This window comes from Rhinopithecus roxellana, chromosome 16 (genome assembly GCF_007565055.1).
Source record: "Rhinopithecus roxellana isolate Shanxi Qingling chromosome 16, ASM756505v1, whole genome shotgun sequence".
NCBI lineage: Eukaryota > Metazoa > Chordata > Mammalia > Primates > Cercopithecidae > Rhinopithecus > Rhinopithecus roxellana.
Window position 1 is genome coordinate 86,208,631 of NC_044564.1, and position 24,914 is coordinate 86,233,544.

General features: G+C 40.5%; 1 protein-coding gene across 8 annotated transcripts in view; it reads right to left on the reverse strand.

The window, feature by feature from the left end:
- The window catches only part of AUH (AU RNA binding methylglutaconyl-CoA hydratase), a 145,064-nt gene extending 120,816 nt beyond the window's left edge, over positions 1-24,248 (reverse strand). For 4 of the 8 annotated variants that reach the window (XM_030919843.1, XM_030919844.1, XM_030919847.1 and 1 more), the window contains exons 1-4: positions 23,899-24,211; positions 20,933-21,025; positions 13,985-14,052; positions 13,788-13,875 (exon numbers count right to left, since the gene is read on the reverse strand). In XM_030919843.1, coding sequence (XP_030775703.1) covers positions 13,788-13,875; positions 13,985-14,052; positions 20,933-21,025; positions 23,899-24,160 — 511 coding nt within the window. In that variant the 5' untranslated portion in view covers positions 24,161-24,211. Of the gene's footprint in view, positions 1-13,787; positions 13,876-13,984; positions 14,053-14,796; positions 14,883-20,932; positions 21,026-22,645; positions 22,716-23,898 lie in introns of all 8 variants that reach the window. The other 4 variants (XM_030919849.1, XM_030919850.1, XM_030919845.1 and 1 more) reach the window with 4 other exon arrangements.
- Between the last annotated feature and the right edge of the window lie 666 nt (positions 24,249-24,914).

The window sequence follows — 24,914 nt, forward strand, 5'->3', positions numbered from 1 at the left end:
ACATTAAAATTTAAGTGCAGCTGACCTTTGAACATCAGGTCTACTTATACACAGATTTCCTTCCACTTCTGCCACCCCAAGACAACCCCTCCTCTTTCTCCTTAGCCTACTCAACATGAAGATGACAAGGATAACCTGTGTGATGACCTGCTTCCAACTAATAAATAGTAAATATATTTTCTCTTCTTTATGATTTTCTTAGTAACACTTTCTCTTCTTTAGCTTACTTTACTGTAAGAATACAGCACATAATATATGTAACATATAAAATGTGTTATTCAACCCTTTATGTTATCAGTGAGGCCTCCAGTCAACAGCAGACTATTAGTAGTTCAGTTTTTGAGGAGTCAAATCATAGGAGGATTTTTAACTGTGAGGGGCGGGGGCAGGGGTGCGGGTAGAGGTGTCATCTCTCCTAACCTCCCATGGTGCTCAAGAGTCAACTATAAGAAAAGAACAGCCTCAAATCAATTACCTAAACTTCCACCTTAGGAAGCTAGAAAAAAGAGTAAATTAAACCTGAGGCAAACAGAGAAGAAAATAGTGAAGAAATCAATGAAATAGAAAGAAGAGCAAAATTAAAAAAAAAAAATGAAACCAAAAGCCACTTCTTTGAAAAGATAAACAAGTCACTGTTTTGCTAGCATTTAAGAATAAAGACACAGTATATCAGTATCAAAAATAAATAATCAGACATCAGCCGAGCGCAGTAGCTCACACGTATAATCCCAACACTTTGGGAGGCCTAGGCAGGCGGCCTTGAGGCCAGGAGTTCAAGACCAGCCTGGCCAACATGGTGAAACTCCATCTCTACTAAAAATACAAAAATTAGCCAGGTGTAGTGGTGCATGCCTGTAATCCCAGCTACTAGGGAGGCTGAGGCAGGAGAATCACTTGAACCCAGGAGGCGGAGGTTGCAGTGAGCTGAGATTACGCCACTGTACTCCAGCCTGGGTGACAGAGCAAGACTCTGTCTCAAAATAAGTAAATAAATAAATAATCAGATATCATTATAGATTCAATGTAGTAAAAGGACAATAAGGAATAATATGAACAATTTTATGGCAATTAACTTGAAAACTTAGATAAAACACAAATTACCAAAACTCACTCAACTTAAAAGACACAAATTACCAAAACTCACTCAAAAAGAAATGTAAACCAAAAATAAAATTCTGAGTCCGGAACTGACTGATGGACCCTCCCCTCCACCAAGGGCAATCCAAAGCTAACCTGAGAAACTAGTTCAGGACACGCTGGAAAGTGGGAGTGGGAGTAGGACATTCTTCATTATACTCTCCTCCCTTTGGAATTCAGGCACAGCTGACCAACATCAACATCAACACAGGACCTGGAGACTGACAGAACAGGTCCTTTAAGTCTGACAAGAAACATTTACAATCTATTTTCTCTGAAGCTTGCCACCTGAAGGCTTCATCTGCATAGTAAGAACCTTGGTCTCCACAACGAAGACACTGACTTCTATTGATTCCAGGTCTTTAGATAAATGCTTTCAACCAACTGCCAATCAGAACATCACTGAATCTACCTATAACCTGGAAGGCCCCCTATCCCTCACTGCTTCCAGTTGTCCCACCTTTCCAGACTGAACCAACACACATCTTACATGTATTGATTGATGTCTTATGTCTCCCTAAAATGTATAAAACCAAGCTGTAGACTGAACACCTTGGGCACACATTCTCACAATCTCCTGGAGCTGGTCACTCATATTTGGCTCAGAATAAATCTCTCCAAATATGTTATGGAATTTGACTTTTCAAGCAGAAGTAACTCAAGTAGCCCTGTATTTATTAAACATATCAAATTCATAGTTAAAAATGTTCCCACAAAGAAACTTTCCGGACCAAATGACTTCGTTGGTGAATTTTACCAATCAATTAAGTAAAAAAAATTACAAAAAATTAGCCAGGCATGGTGGCAGATGCCTGTAGTCCCAGCTACTACAGCCACCGGGCGCAGTGGCTCAAGCCTGTAATCCCAGCACTTTGGGAGGCTGAGGCGGGCGGATCACGAGGTCAGGAGATTGAGACCATCCTGGCTAACACGGTGTAGCTACTCGGGAGGCTGAGGCAGAATGGTGTGAACCCAGCATTGCAGTGAACCGAGATTGTGCCACGGCACTTCAGCCTGGGCAACAGAGCAAGACTCTGTCTCAAAAAAAGAAAGAAAGAAATAATATGGCCGGGCGCGGTGGCTCAAGCCTGTCATCCCAGCACTTTGGGAGGCCGAGACGGGTGGATCACGAGGTCAGGAGATCGAGACCATCCTGGCTAACACGGTGAAACCCCGTCTCTACTAAAAAATACAAAAAAACTAGCCAGGCGAGGTGGCGGGCGCCTGTAGTCCCAGCTACTCGGGAGGCTGAGGCAGGAGAATGGCGTGGACCCGGGAGGCGGAGCTTGCAGTGAGCTGAGATCCAGGCCACTGCACGCCAGCCTGGGCGACAGAGCGAGACTCCGTCTCAAAAAAAAAAAAAGAAATAATAACAACTATGCAAACTTCTTCAGGGAAACAGAAAGAAGGTACACTTCCCAATTCATTTATGAGACCAGCACTATCCTGATACCAGAACTACAGACCTTACAAGAAAAGAAGGCAAACCAATGTCCCTTATGAACAGAGTTACAAAATCCTAAAAAACTTCAGCAAATCAAATCTGAGAGTATATAAAAAGGATTAATGACTGTTTCACAGGTCCCTGTGAAGAGATCACCAAACAGGCTTTGTGTGAGCAACATGGCTGTTTATTTCACCTGGGTGCAGGTGGGCTGAGTCCGAAAAAAGAGTCAGCAAAGGGTGGTGGGATTATCATTGGTTCTTACAGATTTGGGGATAGGCAGCGAAATTAAGAGCAACGTTTTGGGGGCAGGGGGTGGATCTCACAAAGAACATTCTCAAGGGTTGGGAGAATTATCAAGAACCTTCTTAAGGGTGGGGGAGATTACAAAGTACATCGATCTATTAGGGTGCGTCAGAAACAAATCACAATGGTGGAATGTCATCAGTTAAGGCTACTTTCAATTCCGTGGATCTTTAGTGGCTTCAGGCCATCTGGATGTGTACGTGCAGGTCACTGGGGATGTGATGGCTCAGCTTGGGCTCAGAGGCCTGACAATGACCAAGAGAGGTCTGTTCCAGGAATACACAATTGTTAACAACTGACAATCAATCAATCATTCACCATATTGGCAGGCTGAAAAATGAGAATCTTAATAGATGCCAAAAAGAGATTTGACAAAATTCAATACATGTTCATGAAAAAAAAAAAAAAAAAGCCTCAGCAAAATACAAATAAAAAGAAACTTTTCACCCTGATAAACCGCATCTGTGAAAAAACTACAGCCACCGGGCGCAGTGGCTCAAGCCTGTAACCCCAGCACTTTGGGAGGCTGAGGCGGGCGGATCACGAGGTCAGGAGATTGAGACCATCCTGGCTAACATGGTGAAACCCCTGTCTCTACTAAAAAAACACAAAAAACTAGCCGGGTGAGGTGGCGGGCGCCTGTAGTCCCAGCTACTCGGGAGGCTGAGGCAGGAGAATGGCGTAAACCCGGGAGGCGGAGCTTGCAGTGAGCTGAGATCCGGCCACTGCACTCCAGCCTGGGCGACAGAGCAAGACTCCGTCTCAGAAAAAAAAAAAAAAAAAAAACAACTACAGCTAACTTTATACTTAATAGTAAAAGACTGGATGCCTGCCCCGAAGATCGAGAAAAGACAAAGATGAACACTCATACTTCTTTCAGTCAACCGTATAATGAAAATGTAATGGGGATAAGAAACAAAATAAAAGGTGAACAGACAGGAAAGGAAGAAGTAAAACTATCTTTATTCACAAACGACCTGACTACCTTTGTAGAAAACCCCAGAGTATCTACAAGAGTCCTAGAACTAAAAAGTGCATTTAACAAGGTCACAGGATACAAAGACAATATACAAAAATCGATTGTATATACTATCAATATACTAGCAATAAAAAATTGGGAGTAAAATTAAGAAGAAATGCCACTTACAGTGACATCGAAAAAAATGAAAACCTTAGAAATAAATTTAACCAAACATGTCTAAGACCTGAACATGGTAACTGAGACAGTATGGCATTGGCATTAAAAATACCCAGAGAACCCTGACATAACTCACACATATACTGTCAACTGGTATTTTAGACAGGTCCCAAACTAATTTAATAGGTGAAAAGTTGGTCTTTTTGACAAATGGTGCTGGGAGAATTGAAAATGCAACAAAACAAAGCCCCCCCCCCCCCCCCAAAAAAAAAAACACCGCCAGTGTATAATAAAAAATACTTGGTCGTCTTTACTCCAGGTTCCTGGCCCAAACCTCCTAAAACCCTCAGAATTTCCTGAGTGACACAGTGTCTTCTGTTATTCCTAACATGCCCTTCTCAACCAAAACTGAGTTTATGCTAATGAGGTGACCCTCAGAGAGCCCCTAGATAGCTCCAGGATAGGGGTTGGTCACCAGATGCATCAAGCCAAGATCAGAGGGTTAGAACTTTCAGTGTCCCACCCACACCTTCGGGGAGTGAGAGGAGCTGAATATTGAGCTCAATCACCAATGGCTAATGATGTAATCAATCATTATGTAAAGAAGCCTCCATAAAAAATCCCTGAAACAGGGCTTAGGGAACTCCCAGGTTAGTGAACACTGGTGTATGTGCTGGGTGAACGGCACACCTGGAGAGGATATGGAAGCTCTGCAACCCTCCACCCTTAACTTTGCCCTAAGTACCTCTTCCACTTGACTGTTCCTCAGTTTTATCTTTTATAATAAACTGGTAATGGTAAATAAAGCACTTTCCTGAGTTCTGTGAGATGCTCTAGCAAATCCCATTCCTGACACCAATTATGATTTCTTTTTTTCTAACACCACTTCTGACACCAAATGTGTGAGGGTTTCCACCAATTCTTCAACACCAAGTGGCTATCCAACAATTAAGTTAAACTGACACCACCCAAAATTAGTGGGATCCCACAAGTTAAGGGGTCCTACAAGGCTGCCCTCACTTCAGATGCAACTCACAAGTCCCAGGGGCAACCCTTATTTCTGAACCAACAAGCTACAGATTTGGGGGTTCCCCTAAACTCCTCAGGTTACTAAATTCACTAGAATGACTCATAGAATTAAAAAAAACAAACAAAAAAAACTTTACTATATGCAACTCAGGAACAGACCAATGGAACAGATGCATAGGACAAGGTATGGGGAGAGGGAGTGCAGAGCTTCCACGCCCTCTCTAAGAAAATCAATGTGTTCACCAACCTAGAAGCTCCCTGAACCCCATTTTTTTTGAGACAGGGTCTCACTTTGTCACCCACGCTGGAGTGCAGCGGCACAATCAAAGCTCACTGTAGCCTCAATATCCCAGGCTCAAGCAATCCTTGCACCTCAGCCCCAAGTAGCTGGGATTACAGGAATGTGCCACCACACCCAGTTAGAGTTCTTCCTGTTTTGTTTCGTTTTTTTAGAGATGGGGTTTTGGCACGTTACCCCGGCTGGTGTCAAACTCAAGCCATCCACCTGCCTCAGCCTCCCAAAGTGGCAGAATTACAGGCATGAGCCACGGTGCTTGGCTCTGAACCCCGCTGCTTTAAAGGGTCTTTATGGAGGTTTCATTACCTCCATAGGGAGACGTGAATGACTAAATCACTGGCCACTGGTAACTGAGCTCAATCTCTGGCCCCTTTCCCCTCTGGGGGAAGAGGGTGCTAAAAGTTCTAATCCTCTAACCCATCGTTGCTTTTTCTGACAAGCTGTCCCCCACTCTGAAGCTATCGAGGGTCATCTCATTACCAAGCAAAAAGCACCTGTACCATTGAGGAAACTCCCAGGGTTTTAAGAGCTCTGTAGCAAGAACAAGGGCAAAGACCAAATATATTTTTTATTCTCTTTCACAACATACATAAAAATTAACTCAGAATACTTCAGAGTCCTAAATGTAAGATATAAAAACTACAAAAGTCCTAGAAAACAGGAGAAAATCTTTGTGACTGTGGGGTAAAACAAAATTTCTAAAATTCACAAAAAGGTACCAACCACAAAAGGAAAAAAAAAGATAAATCGGTCTTCATATAAAAAACTTTTGTTCTTCAAAACAAATTATGTAACAGAAAAAAGACAGGCCATTTAGTGGAAGAAAACTTTCAAAATATAACAGATAAAAGTCTTGTATCAAGAATATTTAAAAAACAAACAAACTCTTAAAACTCAATGAGATGAGATTCTAAGAAAAATATTGGGAAAAAATTTGAACAAACAAGTCACCAAAAAAGATATACAGGTGACACATATGAAATGTAAACTAAAACCACAATGAAATATGACTTTGTATCCATTAGGATGCCTACAATTTTAAAACCTCATATTATCAAGTGTTAGTGAGGATGTGTAATGCCTGAAACTCTCATACATTGCTAGTGGGAATGCAAAATGATACAGAAAACAGTTGGCAGTTTCTTACAGACTAAACACACAGGATAAAACCAGTAATTCTACTTCTGACTATTTACCTGAGAGAAATAAAATTATACATTGCCAAAAACGTGTGTGTGAATTGTCATAGAAGTGGTATGCATAAAAGCCAAACAATGGAAAAACCCAAATGACCATCACCTAATGAATAAACAAACTGTGAAATACAAATAGTATTCTTGGCAATAAAATAAAATACATGATAATAATGAAACTAGTGAAACATGAACATGGGTGAAGCTCAGACCATTATGTTAAATGAAACAGGTCAGACACAAAAGACTACCCATAGTATGAATCAATTTATTTTAAAAATTACAGAAGATGCTAAACTAGGAGTAGCAAGGAGATTAGTACTTTCAGAGGTCGGGGCAAGGGAAGGGGCTTGACTGCAAATGGACACAAGAAAACTTTTTAAGTGACAAACATGTTCTGCATTATGATTCTGATCATGGTTTAAATACCTGTCAAAATTCATCAATTATACATTTTAAATTGGTAAACTGTATTCCAAGTAGTTCATATCTCAATAAAACATTTTTTATTCCAACAAACTATATATGGCAACAACAAAAAAACAGAACCCTTTATAGCTAAACTAATACAAACTTGTTAAACTACTACAAATTTGTGGTATCTAACCCTTCACATTACTTATCAAACTCTCTGAAGGACTAATAGTTAAATACGTAAATACGACAATCTAAGATTCTGAAACAACAATGGCCAGGTTACTTCACAGTCCAAGGTGCCCACACATCTATCCAGATCACGACATTTTTATCCATATTGACAATACACACAACATTCAATAATGCATTTGACAATTTTAGTGACAAGTTAGTCTTTAGTCATAACATAATTTACTAGAATTCAAAAGCAGAAGCAAAACTACCTTTACTTTTTTATAAAACCCACACTGGCGTAATTCAGCGAAACAATTTAGGGTTCTACATATAGCAATCAATTACCAAGAATTGTTTATCATATATCTTAGGAATTTCAAAAGAAAAAATCCTCGGTCTCAGTAATTTCTCACAAAATTTCATTTCAAAAATGTTTTGGTAAAAACAATGCATGTGCACTTTGTTACTTTGAATTAGAAAAGTAAAAGAACAAAAATAAAAACAGATGACTGTGATCTCACATTTACATCCAACGCAGCAGCCCAATCGGACATTTTTAGAATTTTGTGATTGGCAAATATTAAAATGTTAACTACATAAACATTTTGAAATAGCAGAATTGTTTCGGCTTTTGTGTGTGTGTATGTGTGTGAGTGTGTGTGTGTGAGTGTGTGTGTGAGGCAGAGACACACACACACACACACACAGACACGAAGAGAGAGGGAGAGACACAGAAAGTAAACTAGAAGTGATTAAACAGTTTCTAGAATATGTAAGCTGGGGCAGCACAGATTCAGGCCAATCTCAGATAATCCATGTAGCCAATGCTTCACAAGAAGCTTTGACTAACAAAATTATATTTCTTAGTATTCTAAGAGAAGTACAGGCAAGCCATGAACCCACAAGTGGTGTTCTAATCTACAGGAAAGAATATACAACAGTGATTCCCAACCTGAAGGGTATGACTGTGATCACACATTTACATCCAATGCAGCTGGCCAGCCAGAAAGACTTTTCCAGAATGTCACGATCGGCAATATATTAAAACTTTGGGGGTACAGCACACCATGTGAAAACACATTATGTATGGGAAACACTGTCTGTATCTGACAACTATGACATATTTTTAATCTGTACTTACATATTACTGTGGTTAATAATAGAAACATCCATTTTAATACATTACTGTAACAATGACATTTTGACATTACACACCTTCTCAATGTAGAGCCACTAAAATGTCTTAAGTGTATAAAATTTTAAGAACTTTAAAAGGAGACCTCATATTCCTTCTAGGTTCTAGATTAGAAACCACAGTCTAAGAGAAAACGCTCTCCTAACTGTTAAAAGTAGTTTCAGCTAAGCTACCACTTTTAACCAGGTCTTTCACTTCACAGGTATTCTATAAAATTAAAAGGTCTGAAGTATTCTATGGCAACTCTTTTAGTCTAAAATTTTTTTTCTTCTCAAATGTTGTAACAGGCCAGGCACAGTGGCTCACGCCTGTAATCCTAGCACTTTGGGAGGCCAAGGCAGACGGATCACTTGAGGTCAGGAGTTCAAGACCAGCCTGGCCAACATGGTGAAACCCTGTCTCAAAATACAAAAATTAGCTGGGCATTGTGGCGCACGCCTGTAATTCCAGCTACTCAGGAGGCTGAGGCAAGAGAATCACCTGAACCTGAAAGGCAAAGGTTGCAGTGAGCAGAGATCACACCACCGCACTCCAACCTGGGTGACAGAACATGACTCCATCTCAAAAAAAAAAGTTGTAACAATTCAGGAACTCAGTTAATATCCCAATTTTAGTTTCCAAAAAAGAAAAATACACTAATATACTTTGTACTTTTTTCAAAAGTATTTACTTTGTATATATTTGCTTAATATAATTTGTTAATATAATGAAATTATTTCAGAAAGTTTGAAGACAGAAAAAACATCACCTTTAATCCATGATCTTTTTTTTTTCTTATTTTTTCAAACAGGGTCTAGCTCTGTCACCCAGGCTGAAACGCAGTGGCACAATCACGGCTCGCAGCCTTGATCTTCCAAGCTCAAGCGACTCTCCCACCTAAGCCTCCTGAGTAGCTAGGACTACAGGCATGCACCACCATGCCTGGCTAACTTTAGTATTTTTTTTTTGTAGAGACAGAGTTTTGCCATGTTGCCCAGGCTGGTCTTGAACTCCTAGGCTCAAGCCAATTGCCTGCCTCGGCCTCCCAAACTGCTGGGACTACAGGTGTGAGCCACCTGGCCCATGATCTTGTTGGTAGACACAGTTTACACAGTTACAGTAATAATGGCCACAACATTTTATATACAACTCTCCCTACGCTTATAACAGGCATTTTCCACACTCCATATGTATCACTTTATATGTATTGTATTTACATGTCTTTATATGTTATCACTTGAAATATCTACTTAACATTCTAATGAGTGCATCAGTATATAATAATGCGTCACTTAAAGAGTACATTCTGAGAATGAGCCCTTAGAAAATTTCATCCTTCTATAAACATCATAGAGTGTACATACACAAACCTAGACGGGATAGGCCACGGGTCCCCAACCCGAGCTGCTCAACAGTTCAGGTCTGTGGCCTGTTAGGAACTGGTGGCACAGTAGGAGGTGAGTACAGGCAAGGGAGCATTACTGCTTGAGCTCTGCCTCCTGTCAGATCAGCAGCCGCATTAGATTCTCATAGGAGCACAAACCCTACCATGAACTATGCATGCGAGGGATCTAGGCTGCACGCTCCTTATGAGAATCTAACTAATGCCTGATGATCTGAGGTGGAACAGTTTCATCCTGAAACCATCCCCTACATAAATAGGATATATGGTATAACATATTTTTCTCAGGCTACAAACCTGTATGGTGACTGTACTGAATGCTGTGGGTAACCGTAACACAATGTTAAGTATTTATATGTACCTAAATAGAAAAGGTACAGTAAAAATACAGTACTATAATCTTATGAGGCTGGGCACAGTGGCTCACCCGTGTAATCTCAGCACTTTGGGAGGCCGAGGCAGGTGGATTACCTGAGGTCAGGAGTTCAAGACCAGCCTGGGCAACATGGTGAAACCCCATCTCTACTAAAATTACAAAATTTAGCTGGGCATGGTGGCACACACCTGTATCCCAGCTACTTAGGAGGCCGAGGCACAAGAATCGCTTGAACACTGGAGGCTGAAGTTGCAGTGAGATGAGATCATACCATTGCACTCCTGCATGGGTGACAGGGAGACCCCGTCTCAAAAAAATAAAAAATAATCTTATGGGACCAGCATCGTACAATGCAGGCCACTGTTAACCAAAATATTGTTATGGAGCACATGACTGTATTTGTGTATGTGTGTGTGTACATATATATATGTATATATGAAAAATACTAGAAGGATAAAAGTAATAATTGTTATTGTTATTAGGGGATGAATAAAGTAGAGGAAGTAGGGTTAGAGAGAGTTCTCTCTGTATACATTTTCATGCATTTTGACCTACCATGCTACTTTTTTAAACTAAATATTGATTAAAAAACTTAAAATGTAAGTAAAGTACTTAATAATGCTAAATAATAGGTAGATTTAAATGAGAAGTCAGAAATCATTTGGCCCAACCTCCAATGCAATGTAGGAATCTCTTTAATGTTTATCTGTTTTCCTAGCATTTTAGAAAAAAGATGTAGCCAAACTTACTATCAGTAAATAGGAGAATGGTATGAGACAATTCAGAGAAGCTGCTTGTTACATCTCAACCATTCCTGAAAAAAAATCAGTGAATTAAAGCACAAAGGCTGATTAATTCCAGCAAATACATGCTGAGTGCCTGTTGTTTGCTGTATTCTGAGAATGTGAAAGATGATTCTCAAAGAATAAGAGGAGTTCCTATGCTCAAGAAATTTGAGGCAAGACCATTTGCTAAGCTTTAAGTATTCAGAAATGAAAAAGGTATCACTGGAATACAGGTATTAATATATACAGAGAAACCTTTGTGGGGGCAGAAAAAGAAGAGGGAAAATGATGACTCTGAAGAGATGGAGAAGAGGCCAAAAGGATAATCAATAAATGGTACACTGTGTTTTTGAGGTTGTTTTTTTTTTTTTTTTTTTTTTTTTTTTTAGACAGAGTCTCACACTGTCGTCTGGGCTGGAGTGAAGTGTTGCCATCTCGGCTCACTGCAACCTCTGCCTCCCAGGTTCAAGCGATTCTCCTGCCTCAGCCTCCCGAGTAGCTGGGATTACAGGCGCCCACGACCACAGCCAGAAAATTTTTTGTATTTTTAGTAGAGACGAGGTTTCACTATGTTAGCCAGGCTGGTCTTGAACTCTTGACCCTGTGATCCACCCACCCTGGCCTCCCAAAGTATTGGAATTACATGCATGACCCACCGTGCCCAGTCGAGGTTTCTTTTAATATTACTACTTTGGAATACAAATTAAAGCTTTAATTATGTGAAAGACTGCATTATTCAACAATAACTGATAAACGTGGCCTGATTAAGATGTTTATATTAATACAGGCTATAAGTTTAAATATTCTTTAAATAATGTAAAGAGATTTTATTTATCTAGAATTTTATTTCATATGTACATGTTAAAAGACAGACCTACTAGTCAGCTTATAAATGTAAATATATTTTAAAAAAAAAAGAGGTCGGGCGTGGTGGCTCACACCTGTAATCCCAGCACTTTGGGAGGCTGAGGCAGGTGGATCACCTCAGGTCAGGAGTTCAAGACCAGCCTGGCCAACATGTTGAAACCCCATCTCTACTAAAAATACAAAAAATTAGCCAGGCGTGGTGGCAGGCTCCTGTAATCCCAGCTACTCAGGAAGCTGAGGCAGGAGAATCACTTGAACCCAAGAGGCAGGGGCTGTAGTGAGCCGAGATCACGGCATTGCACTCCAGCCTGGGCAACAAGAGTGAAATTCCATTTCAAAAAAAAAAACAAGAAAGGAAAACCTTTCGGAAAAATCTGAAAGAACAGTTCCATCATACATACTGAATTACCAAAAGAGATGATATGTCCCAATTTTTCTGTAATTAAAACATTGACTTGTTGACAAAACACAGTCAAAATCTTGAGTTAAAAGATTATCCTGATTGTATGAAAGTTTAAAAGCCCATAAAGCAAACTAAATAGATTAACTTGTTAAAAAGTACTCAAGACTAACATGTTATTCTAATAAACAGCATGTGGTATATTATTTGAGGACATTTTGCATGTCCTCAAAAAGGTAATCTGTAACAGACAGCCACAAACTGTGCAAAGCATTAAAGCCTTTTTCAAAGTATATTCCTAATGCAGAAATCTAGAACAAATGGGCTGCAAAAGAATATGTAAAATAAAAGGAATTCCACCAGTAACTATAGTGTGGTAATTATAAAACCTACTGCCAATAGAAAAACAATGCCAGGATGATCACTAACACTTGTTTTTAAAATGTTAATCTGTCTTCACAACATTGTTATCACTCCTCAAAAATTCATATAATTGGGCCTTCTTTAAAAACCCTAAAGCCACTCTGTATCGTCCCAATAAGCCATCCAATGACCTTCAGAGAACCTCTCAACCATCAGTCATAGTGTTACACTACTTTACCTCGAGATCATATTCACCTCGTCCCTAAAACTACACGTAAGAATCCTAATTCTCTTGGTATAAATCTTTCACAATGTTTAAAAAAAAGAACTCAAAATATACGTAAAACCCTCATAAGCACTTCAACTAAGCAGATAGTATTACTCGCATTTGACAAATATAAAAACAGAAATCTACTGCATAACACCATAACCCTAGCAGTTGAGAGTAATAAATCTACACTCTTTGATTACTCAACTGGAATTAAAACTAATTCTTTTCGGTATCCTACATTTTAAGAAATGTATTAAAAAGGCAATAAAACCTTATCAAAAGCCAAAATATACTGCATATTTCTAAATATCACACTATTCTGCAATATTTTAAGGCAGAAGCCACAGAGATTGAAGCTTAAAAAAAAATGAGAATCCTTAAGAATGAAACTAGGGGCTGGGCACAGTGGCTCACCTCCGTAATCCCAGCACTTTGGAAGGCCAAAGATGGTGGATCACTTGAGGTCAGGAGTTGGAGACCAGCCTGGCCAACATGGTGAAACCCTGTCTCTACTCAAAATACAAAAATCAGCTGGGCGAGGTGGCAGGCGCCTATAATCCCAGCTACTCCGGAGGCTGAGTCAGGAGAATCACTTGAACTGGGAAGGTGGTGGTTGCAGTAAGCCAAGATCACGCCACTATACTCCAGCCTGGGTGACAGAGCAACTCTATCTCAAAAAAAAAAAAAAAAAAAAAAAAAAAAAAAAAAAAAAAAAAAAGAATGAAACTAAAGAATATTGGCCACAATTAAGACACAACAAGCAATATTGTACTACAGGTACTACAAACAAGTATTTTAATAAGGCTCAAAGTTTTTTTTCAACTTCTGAAACAATCTAAATGTTGCAAAAGCTTCTTTCTAATGCTCTCAGACTAAGCTTGTTTTGTTCTTGTGGATCAGTAGGAGTTGTTGGTAATGGGGTTCAAACCACAGAACATTCTAATGGAAAACAGACTACTACTGAGGAAAAATCAGACTACAGTTTAATTTCATAATATAAGATATTTACATACCAGCACAGAATATCCCTGGGACTTCACTCCTGATTATTATGGTCCGTACTTTCTTATCAGATTTCAAAGCATCCACAGCTTTTGATAGCTAAACAGAAATAGGAAGCATACGAGGGAAAAGAGAAAAATAAAATTTTACATTGATGACAAGAGTGTATCTTAATATTAGAAGCAAACAGTTTAATCTTTACACTCACCATTTTTATAAGATTTTTACTGAGTGCATTTTTGCCATAAGCTCTGTTTATTCCAAGCACCACAATTCCTAGTTAAAGGGGAAAAAAAGTACAAGCACTTGAGTGAGTGAGGCATTCAGAGAACGGATTCTACATCACACATCTAGCTAACTTCGAACTTAACAAATCAAAGAAATTCAGGACACCACATTCCCTTCCACTGATCTCTTCTTAAGCACCAAGGTAATTTGCAACATTTTGGTAAATTTTACATCACTAACTCAAACTAGAGGGAAGACCACACTTATCAGTGAAAATTTTAAGTTAAAGGATACTATTTAAAATGTGGTTTCATCATCTTCAAGTAGATACAGAAGTAACAGCTAATAAACTTTGCTACATGCAGGTATTACAGCATCTGCTTTTTCTAGGATGCCAGTTCTAAATATCTCAATTTTTTTTTTTTTTTTTTGTTCATACTACATAGTTTTCAGTAATTCTATGCCAGGTTTCTCTCCTGATTTCTGTCTGATACACTTAACCTGAGGGCACTTCCATTTAGATGTCCAACAAGTACTTCCAACTCAACCTATATAAAACAAAGTTCATTATCTCTCCCACAAACCCAGCTGTCACTCCTAACTGCCCCATTTTTTAAATCAAAAACCATCATCTAAACCCAGCCTCCCATTCCTTCCAGTTACCTATTTTCTAAAAACAATACTAAGCATAGAATTCACCCCCTACTTAAAATCCTTTCGTTATTTATTTCAAAATATCCAACTTCAAAGATCTTAATTTGATATTCAAAGTTCTGCACAACCTCTACTAACCTTCTTGTTCCTGGAGTAGACAAATTTTCACTGTGTATCAGAAACACCTTCCACTGAGTCAGGGTGGGTATGGTTCTTGTTTGCAACTGAGTTAAAGTGAAGACAACAAAATGTACACATGCCTTTGCTGTGCAAGAAACTGTGCAGAATCATTTTTTAAAGTATAAAAATGAACTTCTGCTCACAAAAGAGTAAATTTGCAAGAATTCCAAATGCTCTCAGTACAGAGAAAAGCATAAAGGACTGCTATCTGACGGGATCTGTATTAAAAAGCTGAATAACTTTAGGTAGGTCCCAATACTACTGGCAACAGCTACCACCGGTAGGCCTCAGGCACTGCTCCAGGTGCTTTAAGCGAATTAACTCATGTAATCCCCAACACAACTCAAGAGGTGGGCACTCTTTTTATCCTTAGTTAACAGATAAAGAAATGGAGACTTGGAGAGGTGAAGTAACTTCCTTCAGCTATTAAGTGCTAATCTAGCTCTTTACTTGAATAAAACTGTGTTCACTGTTCAAGCTTCAGTTTCCTCGGGAAGAAAATCAAGCAGCTAAGACTAGATGTGCCCATTCATTCAAACATACTGAGGATGTACTATAGTGATCAGCAGCCAAGGAACTAGAGTCTAAGAGGGAAATACAAACAGTAATAATCATAGAAATCATTAATAACCAATTCAAACTGCTTTACAAGCTGTAAGTGGTGCTACAGTAACTTGTAACCAGAACTGATAATGGTCTAGGGCAAAAGGAGATGATTAGGGAAAGCTTACCCCAGACAGTGGAGGTTAGAAGGATGAGTAGGAGTTAAGATGAGAGGGAAGGAGAGGGGCTGACTGCCAGGCAGAGGAAACAGGAAAAGCATAAACTAGTCATGGTCCCACTGAATGTCCTGTCACCTACGAGGGGAAGAGAATGACCAATGAAAGTAAAGAGGTGAGCACAGGCCAGAAATATCCTTACAGACCTGCTGAAAAGTCTGTTCTTCATCCTAAGAACCACTGAAGGAGTTTACGTAGGTATAAACATACACACATGCACCTATAAAACTGGAGGGGGGAATAGTTTCTATATTTGAAGATCATGCCAGAAGTAGATAGCGGTGGGAGCTTCAAGACACAACTGGAGTCCAATCAACAGATAACAGGTCTGGCTGAGATAGGCAGTGGCAGAAATAAAGGAAAGAGAAAGGATTCAAGAACCATTCAAAATTTTAAATGAGTTAATGATGCCTAGACAGAGGACTGATTTAACTGGAAGAAAGTGTTAAGGAGTATTTACCAGGCTTCTGGCTTCAGCAACTGGATGAAAGAAGATGACATTTAATGAGACAAAATCATAAAAAACACCAAGGTGAGGGTGGAGGGGAGTCAAGCTCATGAGTTCTGTTTTGAATTAAAGTGAATCTGAAGTGCCTTTCAGACATCCAAGTTGACACCACTTCCAAGGGCTAAGAATGCAGGCTCAAGAATGCAGGCTCTAAGGTGTGATTGCTGGGGATGAAATCCCAGTCTGCCGCTTACTAGCTATTGGGCAAGTAACTTAACCTCTCTGATCCTCAGTTTCTTACTCTATGAAGATACTAATAGTTCCACACTCCACGGGACTGTATTAGAATCAAATGATATGACAGATGTAAAACTTACAACATGAGCACCCAATTATCCTCCCTTCTAGCATGAACACTTCTCATGCAATAAGTATTAAAGTTTCACCATAATTTCTGCTAGATACTGCTGACATTATTACTGAAGTGTAAAGTGCCATGAAAATGTTTCTATCACAGTCAGTTCCAGCAGTTTTGGTCCCATATTTGAGACTTGATGTTTTGAGTACTTCCACTTCAAAAAGCTAGAAATCAGTTCTGCAATCTGAAATGAAGTATCTAATATGTAACAACTGTACCACCAAATGTATCTGTAGGCCTTTGGTACTCCAAAATGGAATAAAACCTTAGCTTTTATTTAGCAAAGTCTGAACTTTTTTGTTTTATAACTGTCTCACTTTAATTCACAACTCAATCACTTCTCAAGAACTCAATTATCATGCATCCTCCTCACATAACCTAGACAAGTTTACCAACTCAGAAAAGCTTAGGCATTCACATGCCAACCTTAATTTTCCTGACTTTTCACAAAACATACAAAAATCTTCAGTGAATCTGTAACAAGGTCACATCACAGCATTAATCCTGCTCTATAAAGCTCACACAACTGAAAGACAAATGTAACAACTTTGCTGAGACTTTAAAAAGAAACAGAAATACATTTTGCTTATACAAAATTGAAAAAACACACTCAAAGTGAAAGTCCTCCTTCCCTAGAATCAACTCATTCCCTTCCCCAAAGGAAGCCACAGTTATCACAGTTACATGTAATGTAACCTTCCAGAAAATGTTCAACATATTTACATATAGAAACAGAGTTGTATATTACCATTTGGTTTGTTGTTGCTATTTTACATAAATGGATCATATGTTCTGTTGGTGCTATTCTACATAAATAGGTTCATACATATTTCTTTCCTTTTTTTTTTTTAAAGAGACAAGGTCTCGTTGTGTCACCCAGACTGGAGTGCAGCGGCTCCATCAGAGCTCACTGCAGCCTCAAAGTCCTGGGCTCAAGTAATCCTCCCGTCTCAGCCTCCTGAGTGACTGGGACTACAGGCAGGCGCTACCACGCGGCCAGCTGGTTTCACCAATTTTCTATACTAAAGTTTAGTTATTTAACTAAAGTTCTCAATGAAACTCAACTAAAGGTCTCAAACGAGCTAGAGACCATTATTCTACGTGAAGTAATTCAGGAATGGAAAACCAAACACCGTAAGTTCTCACTTAGAACTGGGAGCTAAGCTATGGGTACACCAAGGCAAAACAGTGGTGTAACAGACATTGGAGAGTCATAAGGGGGCAGGGCGGGAAGGTTGAGGGATTTTAAAAAACTACATATTGGGTACAATGTACACTACTCCAGTGATAGGTGCACTAAAATCTGAGACTTGACTACCAGACAATTCATCCACTTGTAACCAAAAACCATTTGTACTCCAAAAGCTACTAAAATAAAATAAACAAGGGCATTACATAATAAAAACGGGGTCATTTCTCCAATAAGACATAATAATCCTAAATATGTATGCACCAAACAATAGTACATCAAATTATGTGAGTTAAAAACTGAGGCCGGGCGCGGTGGCTCAAGCCTGTAACCCCAGCACTTTGGGAGGCCGAGACGGGCGGATCACAAGGTCAGGAGATCGAGACCATCCTGGCTAACACAGTGAAACCCCGTCTCTACTAAAAATACAAAAAACTAGCCGGGCGAGGTGGCGGGCGCCTGTAGTCCCAGCTACTCGGGAGGCTGAGGCAGGAGAATGGCGTGAACCTGGGAGGCGGAGCTTGCAGTGAGCTGAGATCTGGCCACTGCACTCCAGCCCGGGTGACAGAGCAAGACTCCGTCTCAAAAAAAAAAAAAAAAAAAAAAAAAAAAAAAAAAAAAAAACTGATAGTGCAAGGAGAAACAAACCTACTATTATAGTTGCAGATTTTAACTTACTTCTATCAGTAATTGACAGATCCAACAGACAGAAAATCAGTAAGAGTATAGTTGAATTGAGCACCACCATCAATCAACTAGATCTAAGTGAACAGTAGAGCCAACTGCATATAAAATTCTTTATTTGCAAAAGGCACAATTTTGTACATAGAAAATAGTAAGAAATCCACTTAAAAAAAAACTATTAGGAACAAACTAACAAGTTCAGCAAAGTTGTATGATACAAGCCAATATACAAAAACCAATTTATTTTGTAATTTCTATACAATAGCAACGAGCAATCTGAAAATGAAATTAAGAAAAATCTATTTAAATTCAAAAAGAATATTTTGGGATAAATTTAACTAAAGTCATGTAAAACCTATATACTGTAGACTGAAAACTACAAAACACTGTTGAATAGAAAAATATATCATGATTATGGATTGGAAAACTTAACACTGTTAAGATGGCAATACTCCCCAAATTAATCTACCTATTCAACACAATCCCTATCAAAATCCCAACTTTTTTTGCAGAAATTCACAAGCTGATCCTAAAATTCACGGGGTAATGCAAGAGCTCCATAATAGCCAAAACACTCCTGAAAAAGAACAAAGTTGGAGAACTCATGCTATCCAATTTCAAACTTCACTACACAGCTACAGTCATCAGTTTGGTACTAGCATAAGGATAGATACACAGATCAATGGAATAGACTTGAATATCCAGAAGTAATCCCTTATATTTACGGTCAATTAATTTTCAACAAGGGTACCAAGACAACTCAACGGTGAAAGACTCATCTTTCCACAAATGGTGCTGAGACAACGACATAGCCACAAGTAAAGGAATGAAGTTAGACCTCTTACTACACACCATATATAAAAATTAACTCAAAATTGGATCATAGTCACGGATGAACATAACAGTGAAAACCATAAAACTCACAGAAGAAAACATAAGTGTAAATCTTTGTAAACTTGGGTTAGGCAACAGTTTCTTAGTTATAATCTAAGGCATAGCTACAAAAAGAACAAATAGAGAAACTGAACTACATCAAAATTAAAAACACTAGTTCTTCAAAATATACCATCAAGAAAGTGAAAAGACAACCCAGAGAATGGGAGAAAATATTTGCAAACTATCCATCTGACGAGAGACTTGTATCCAGTCTCAACAATAAAAAGACAACTCTCATGCCTCAACAATAAAAAGATAATCGAATTTAAAAAGTGGCAAAGGGGCCAGGCGCAGTGGCTCACGCCTGTAAGTCCAGCACTTTGGGAGGCCAAGGCGGGCAGATCACGAGCTCAAGAGATCAAGACCATCCTGGCCAACACAGTGAAACCCTTAGCTGGGCATGCTGGCGGGCGCCTATAGTCCCAGCTACTGGGGGGCTGAGGCAGGAGAATCCCTTGAACCCGGCAGGCGGAGTTTGCAGTGTGCCGAGATCGCACCACTGCACTCCAGTCTGGGAGACAGAGTGAGATTGTCTCAAAAAAAATTTTAATAAAAAATAAAATTAAAAAGTGGCAAAGGATATGAGTAGACATTTCTCCAAACGTATGCACATGACCAATATGTACATGAAAAAATGTTCCAGCAGGGAGTTGAACCTGATCTCAAGCTCTCCTACAACAGAGCCCCATCATGGTAGTCCTTTTGAAGAGTATTCCTCAACATCTTTTAAAAAAGAAAAAAAAAAAGATGTACAACATCACTAGCCATGAGGGAAAACCAAATCAAACCACAAAAAGTTACCATTTCCCACCCACTAGGGTGGCTAATAAAAGAACAATAACACGTGTTGCCAAGACGTGGAGAAACTGGAGCTCTCATGCTTTGCTAGTGAGCATATAAAATGCAGACGCTTCAGAAAACAGTTTAGCAGTTCCACAAAATGTTAATCATTGAATTACCATAGGACCCAGCAATCCCACTCCTATGTGAAAATATAAAGATGACCACAAAAGCTTATATTAATATATGAATGTTCTAAGCAGCATGGTTCACATTATCCAAAAAATGGAGACAATCCAAATGTACATCAGTAACGAACAGACAAACAAAATGCGGTATATCCATACAATGAATATTACTTGGCCATTAAAAGCATAGAGGTGCTAGTTCAAGCTACAACAAGGATGAGCTTTGAAAATATAATGATATGTGAAGGAAGCCACAAAAACACCATTTATTATACTATTCTTTTATACACAAATCTATTGATACAAAAAGTAGATAAACGAAGGTTTTTTAAGGCTGGAGGGATAAGCGGGGGAGTAGGCCGTGACTGCTAAAGACTACAGGGTTTATTTTTGAGTTGATAAATGTTCTAAAATTGGCTTGTATTGACAAAGCATAACTGTACATTTTGAATTTTATGGTATATGATTTAAATCTCAATGTAGATGAGATTAAATCTTAATCTTAAAGATTTAAAAATACATACACTGTATCTCAATACATATATTTATTGAGATATAATTTACATATCATAAAATAAATAAAAATATTATTTTTTAAACATAAAAAAAAACACATGAAAGGAATCAACTTGTTAAACAAGAAAAGGCAGTAGACACAGAAAGACCTGCTACCTCTGCTGCAGTCCACTTGACAGCTTGGACAAGGATGCTGTGGGTAAAGCAGCACATGGAAAGGTTTCAAACACGGGAAGACCTGGTGACAATCTAGATGTGAAAGAGGAGGAAAAAGCAGGTATCAAGGAGGATCTGCACTACGCAAGTGCTTGTTTGCTCTATTTCTGCCAGAAGCTGTTCTGACATGGTTCACAAAGATGATCTTGAAATGGTTCATAATTATGCCAAATTGCAGGAAGGTTGATAGGGGAAGGGGAGGAGTCATTCCAGAAAGTGTGTGCAAAAGCTACACACTGAAAAGAACAGGAAAAGGCAGAGCTCAGGTCCAGTGGCAGGGAGATAGACTATGAGACGTCTGACGGATAAGAAGGCCCTGCAGGCAACGGCCAGCCTTTGGAGGTGTTTAACTGAGCAGATTCGTGGTTTCTGGCCTTGAAAAAAAGGTAACTCCATCACCCCTGGGAAGAGAAAGTGGGAAGGAGAACGCTTGGAAACCAGGTGACCTATGAAGAAGGCTGTTGCAGGAGAGACCTCTCTCTGTAAGCCATGACCAGGACTCCTGCTCTAAAACTGAGTAGGATGGACAACAGTGCAAGAAATAACCACTAAAGAAATTTGGTGTTCAGGCACAGTGGCTCACGCCTGTAATCCTAACACTTTGGGAGGCCGAAACATGTAGATCACCTGAGGTCAGAAGTTCGAGACAAACCTGGCCAACATGACAAAACTCCACCTCTACTAAAAATACAAAAGAATTAGCCAGACGTGGTGGCGGGCACCTGTAATCCCAGCTACTCGGGAGGCTGAGACAGGAGAATCGCTTGAACCCAGGAGGCAGAGGTTGCAGTGAGCTGAGATCCCACCATTGCACTCCAGCCTGGGCGACAAGAGTGAAACTCCATCTCAAGAAAAAAAAAAGAAAAGCAAATTGGAAATTTGGTTGTAGAGCTATGCCTCCCACAACAAATTACAAATATGGAGCCCAGATAACAGATGAGACCTGGCGTATTCTGCACTACCTACCCCCACCCACCTAAAGTGGCTGTTTGGGGCTTCTGTGACTAGGAGAGTTATCCTATTCCTTAGAGGCTGCTGAGAGCACCAAAGTTTGGACCCATCTCTAAGAGAAACAAAGGCACCCAGGAAACTCCTTCACCTGTAGTACCCTTGACCTCATGTTTTTCTTTGCACTGCTTATTGCTGGTTCAACAGTAAAGCAAAGCAAAGCAAAGCATAAGTAATGTTAGCCAAGCCTGAGTCGTAATTCTTGCCAATTCTCAAAGGAGGCGGGGTCAACTTTAAGAAACCATGATGTATGTCCTATCTCATCAGGAAATGAAGGCTAAAGAAAAAAAAAGAAACCATGACGTCCAAAAAACATCTTCGTGTATTATCTTTTATCTGATATTCTCTCTTCTGTCCATTCAAATCCTAACTTAAAGTCTTTCCAGACATTTTGCACAAATATTCCTTTAATTGCATTCAAGTCATAACGACCAAAATAATAGAATATGATGCGTATTAGTAGCTATACTTGCAATCCCTTTATATCTAACATATTGTTGGTACACTTAATGGAAGTGAAGTCCCAGCATGACTAAGCTTACCCAAAAGATGGTGGCATTCACGCGCTAATCACTCCAGTGCCAGTCTACGCTTCCAGCTGAATTTCTTACTATTCTGCTTATGCCACACTACTGCCACACTTGCCTTATGTTACGTCCCAAATACACCACACATGTTCACATCTCCATGCCTTTGACCATGTTCTTGTCTCTGTCTGGAATAATAAGTAAGGAATAAAGTAATTCATCAAACTCCTGAAGCACTGCTATGGGCTAGTGGCAATTTATATTAACGATCTCATTTCATCTTCATAACAAACCTATAAAGTTGGTATTATTTTTCCTGCTTTACACGTGAGATAAGTCTGCCCAAGAACCCTCACAAATGGCGAAATCCACTGCCTATTAAAGAATGCCTTGGAACCCCTTTCACATGGCGAAACCCTGCAGGTATTACAGCCCTTTCCTCCTACCATGCCTTGAAAGTTCACACAGCCTACTAATAACCAGGATCTGCTTCACTATACTAAAAGCAATCATGACTTACACGCTTTTCACTTCTGCTTAACAGATTATAGGTGCTCAACAAATGCATGTCAAAATTAAAAGACTGGTCCTCTGGCTTAACCCGGGTAAACTGCCATTCCACCCTTCACGACCCTTTTAGCTTTTCCCTGCACTGGCAGCGAAAGGAACTGAGCTTTAACAGTATTCCCTAGAAATGTCAGCCTCCTTCAAAGCCTTCAACCCTCTGTATTGTATTGCTAATGATGTCTCCTCCTGTAGTAGGTAGGTAGCTCAAGGGCAAGATCCATACCATCCACATTCTTATCGCCAGAGCTGAGGAAAATAAAAAGTGCTCAAAATTGTTTAAATGAAGTGGAACAGTCCCTCAAGACTAACTTTCTAAGAGAAAATGAACAAGAAGAAAAATTGTTCCAGCTGAGCAGCTTCAAATTTAAGATTCTCCGTAATAATAAAAGGCAGTTTCACTGCAGCTTTTGCAACTCCACCAGTAACAGCTGAGTTTACAGAAAGCCATTACACAGCAAGAATAAAGCCTGGCAGCAAGGATTAAATACCCAGGGTATATATTGACCTTGGCTTGTCTGGAGCGGAAGGCGTAAGCTGCACTTCTGTTTGCCGCGCTGAATGCGGTCACTTTACAGGTAAGCTGCTCTGCGATACACATTTAGGTTATTAAAAGCAAGAAATAGGTGCACAAGGAAACTGCCACGCTGGGTGAGGGGGGAGGTGAGGAAGGGGAGGGACGGTGCCCCTGGCCGACCTCGACCCCGCGTCCTGCCGACGGACGCTGCACCTTTTGCCCGTCCTGAGAGCGAGCGGCCGCCCGCTGCCCCGCGCCTGCCCCGCTCCTGCCCCGCGTTCGCACCTCACCTCGGTTCTCCTCCTCCAGGTGCCGCACCCGCAGCTCGTCCTCGGTCTTCATCTCAGAGCTGTAGCCCCTTTTCGGGGCGGGACCACCGGCCGCAGGCACCCAGCCCTGGGCCCAGATCGCCGGGCCCACCCGCCGGCCTGCCAACGAGCGGGGCAGCCTCAACCCCGGGCACAGCCGCGCACTGCAAGCGGCCACCAGGCGAGCACAGCCAGCATGCAGGGATCCCAAGGCCCCAGGTGCCGCCGCCACCGCGGCCGCCATGTTGTCTGTTTACGGCGTGGGCCTGCGACTGCCGCTCCGCCCCCGCCCGGCGCCGACCTGCAGCGCGCACGCGCACGGCGTCCAGACCCGCAGCCTCGCTCCGGCCTGGCCCCGCCCTCCGGAGCCGTGGTCCCGCCCCTCACCGCCCCGCCGAGGCCCCGTGACCCGAGGCCTTGCCCCATTTTCCGCGCGAGATTGGATGGTTTGTCCAACACAGAAGGAAAGAAAGTAGTGTTCGAGGCTATGGAATAGTTCGGGGAAGCCTCTTCTATAAGAACTATCAGGAGGGAATTGTCTCCTCGTACTCCCTGGACCATGTCCTGCGGTCCTGTAAGTAAGATGCAAAAGTGAACAAAAAGTTTTGTCTCCTCAGGTTGACTGAAAGTGAGGCAGCCCATCGTGGGACACTGCCTTACTTATGGATCTCAGGTTGTCGGTTCTAATTGGTGGGTTTAGAGCAAGCAGGCACAAGATCCATGGAGTCACCCTGTCATTGTGAGATGGTCACTGGAGCCCATCTACACAGTCCATGTGGGTTATGGAGGTCAACGGGTGAGTCAAGCAGGCTGCATTTACCTGTCCCATAGGGAGATGGTCACCAGGAAGCAGTTGCATTAGGCAGATATCTGGATGGATCACGTTGAAGAACTGGGAAGAAGCAGAGAACTAGAAACTGTGTCAAAGGTGATTGACCCCTGCTTCTCATATGAGAAAGTTAAACATTCAAAATGGATGCCAAGGCAAAATAAAATTA